We start from the raw sequence: 1,628 nt of genomic DNA on the forward strand, positions 1-1,628 counted from the left end.
CCCGGAACTTGTCAGCCCGAAGCTTCTCCAGGTATGCCACCTGGCCTGCTCGAAAGAAGATCTTGGTGCGGCCGAACTGGAACTTGTCGGGATCCTTTACAAGGCAAGGAGGGGGGCTGGTTCATTATCAGTGGAGCAGTGAGGTAACATTTATTCAGCCCAGGCCTTCCATCCCAGCCCTTCCAATGCAGAATTCCCTTGCCAAATATCTCGCACTCCTCCCGCATTCACTTAGCAGATATTGAGTTCCTACTATGGGACAGGCACTGGGCTAGGTGTTTGGCATGCAGCAGTGAACAAGATGCTTGCCCTCAAAGAACTGACATCATGGTGAGGGAAGACAGACAGGTAAGTGAAAACACAATAATACATTTTTAGGTACCGGTACCATGAAGAAAATTAAACAGGAGTTAGGGTGGGATAGGAATGTTTAAATTGAATGATCAAGGAAGGCAACCCTGCAGAGGTGATAACTTGAGCATAGACCTGAATGAAATGAACGAGGCAGCAGTGGGAAAGTCTGGAGGAGGAGAGTTCCAGCAAAAAGGAGAGGAGATGCAAAGGCCCTGTGGTAGCGACAAGCTGAGTATGTTTGAGGAACAGGACGGTGGTATGGAATTGGGATGGGGAACAGCTGGGGGGCTCTGAACAGTGACCTGACCTGATCCAGTTTATATTTTAAAAAAAGATTAACCTTAAATGGCCATACAGTTGTATGTATAATTTTAGATTGCAAATAACCCCCAAATAAATTTTATTTGGCTTGAGACTATATTCTGAGTTTTTTTGGTACACATAATTACTGTCTTAATTACATCTATTTGGGTTAAAATTAGTTACCCTTCCCTGAGCTCACCCCAGTGGATAAGGAAAGATGACCCAGCAATGAGCTCAGGGACAAGCCTGGGAGAGAACACTTGAGTAAGGACATGATCCACAGAAGAGAGTTAACACAATGGTAACTGAGAGTTTTTGCAAATCAACTTCCATCTACCTCTGAAGGCCAGAATAAGAAAGGAAGCAGTGAGTCCAGGTCTAAGGAAAACACACACACGCACAACAATGTTTCATGTTGGCAAACAGCTCTATAATAATGCTGAACATCATTCTTCATGATTAGCAGGAATCCCATTCCACAGGCAGCTAGGTTGTGGCCGAGCTAGGGACACAGTGTCCCACTAGAGTGTCACCAACTAAGTCTCCTTCGTTGGCCAGACTATCTGTGAAGCCAGGAGGGGCAGGAAGAGGTGTTCATTTTTGTTTGGCAAAAATGCTACCTGACAGGCCTGTTTCTCATTCCTGTGTCTGCTCAGGGCTCTGAGCACATGCTGAGAGGAACAGGGGCTGGACTGGGTTCCTGGAAGCTTTTAGGCAGCTAAGGCCCTGTTTTATCACTACCCTGCTAGGGGCACCCCCTCTTCAGTGAGGAGGTGGCAGGAAGCAGAAGGTGGGCTGGTGGCTCAGCCTTCACAGTCAGGGGGCTAGCCTGGCTGCTAGGACTTCAGGGGAGCAGGGGCCTGGGGGCTGCCTGCTGCATCCTAAAAACCAGAGTGCACACATTCCAGAATAAACCAGGAAGGGCGAGACCTGGTCTTCAAAGCCATCTGTTTTTACAGACAAGGATCTCT

General features: G+C 47.7%; 1 protein-coding gene across 1 annotated transcript in view; it reads right to left on the reverse strand.

The window, feature by feature from the left end:
• Window positions 1-1,628, reverse strand: part of MYO5B (myosin VB) — a gene marked incomplete at its 3' end in the record, with an annotated part of 218,200 nt that overhangs the window by 75,728 nt on the left and 140,844 nt on the right. Inside the window, exon 16 of the mRNA XM_023733930.1 lies at window positions 9-94. Coding sequence (XP_023589698.1) covers window positions 9-94 — 86 coding nt within the window. The remainder of the gene's footprint in view (window positions 1-8; window positions 95-1,628) is intronic.

This window comes from Trichechus manatus, unplaced genomic scaffold (genome assembly GCF_000243295.1).
Source record: "Trichechus manatus latirostris isolate Lorelei unplaced genomic scaffold, TriManLat1.0 scaffold00063, whole genome shotgun sequence".
NCBI classification, from domain to species: domain Eukaryota; kingdom Metazoa; phylum Chordata; class Mammalia; order Sirenia; family Trichechidae; genus Trichechus; species Trichechus manatus.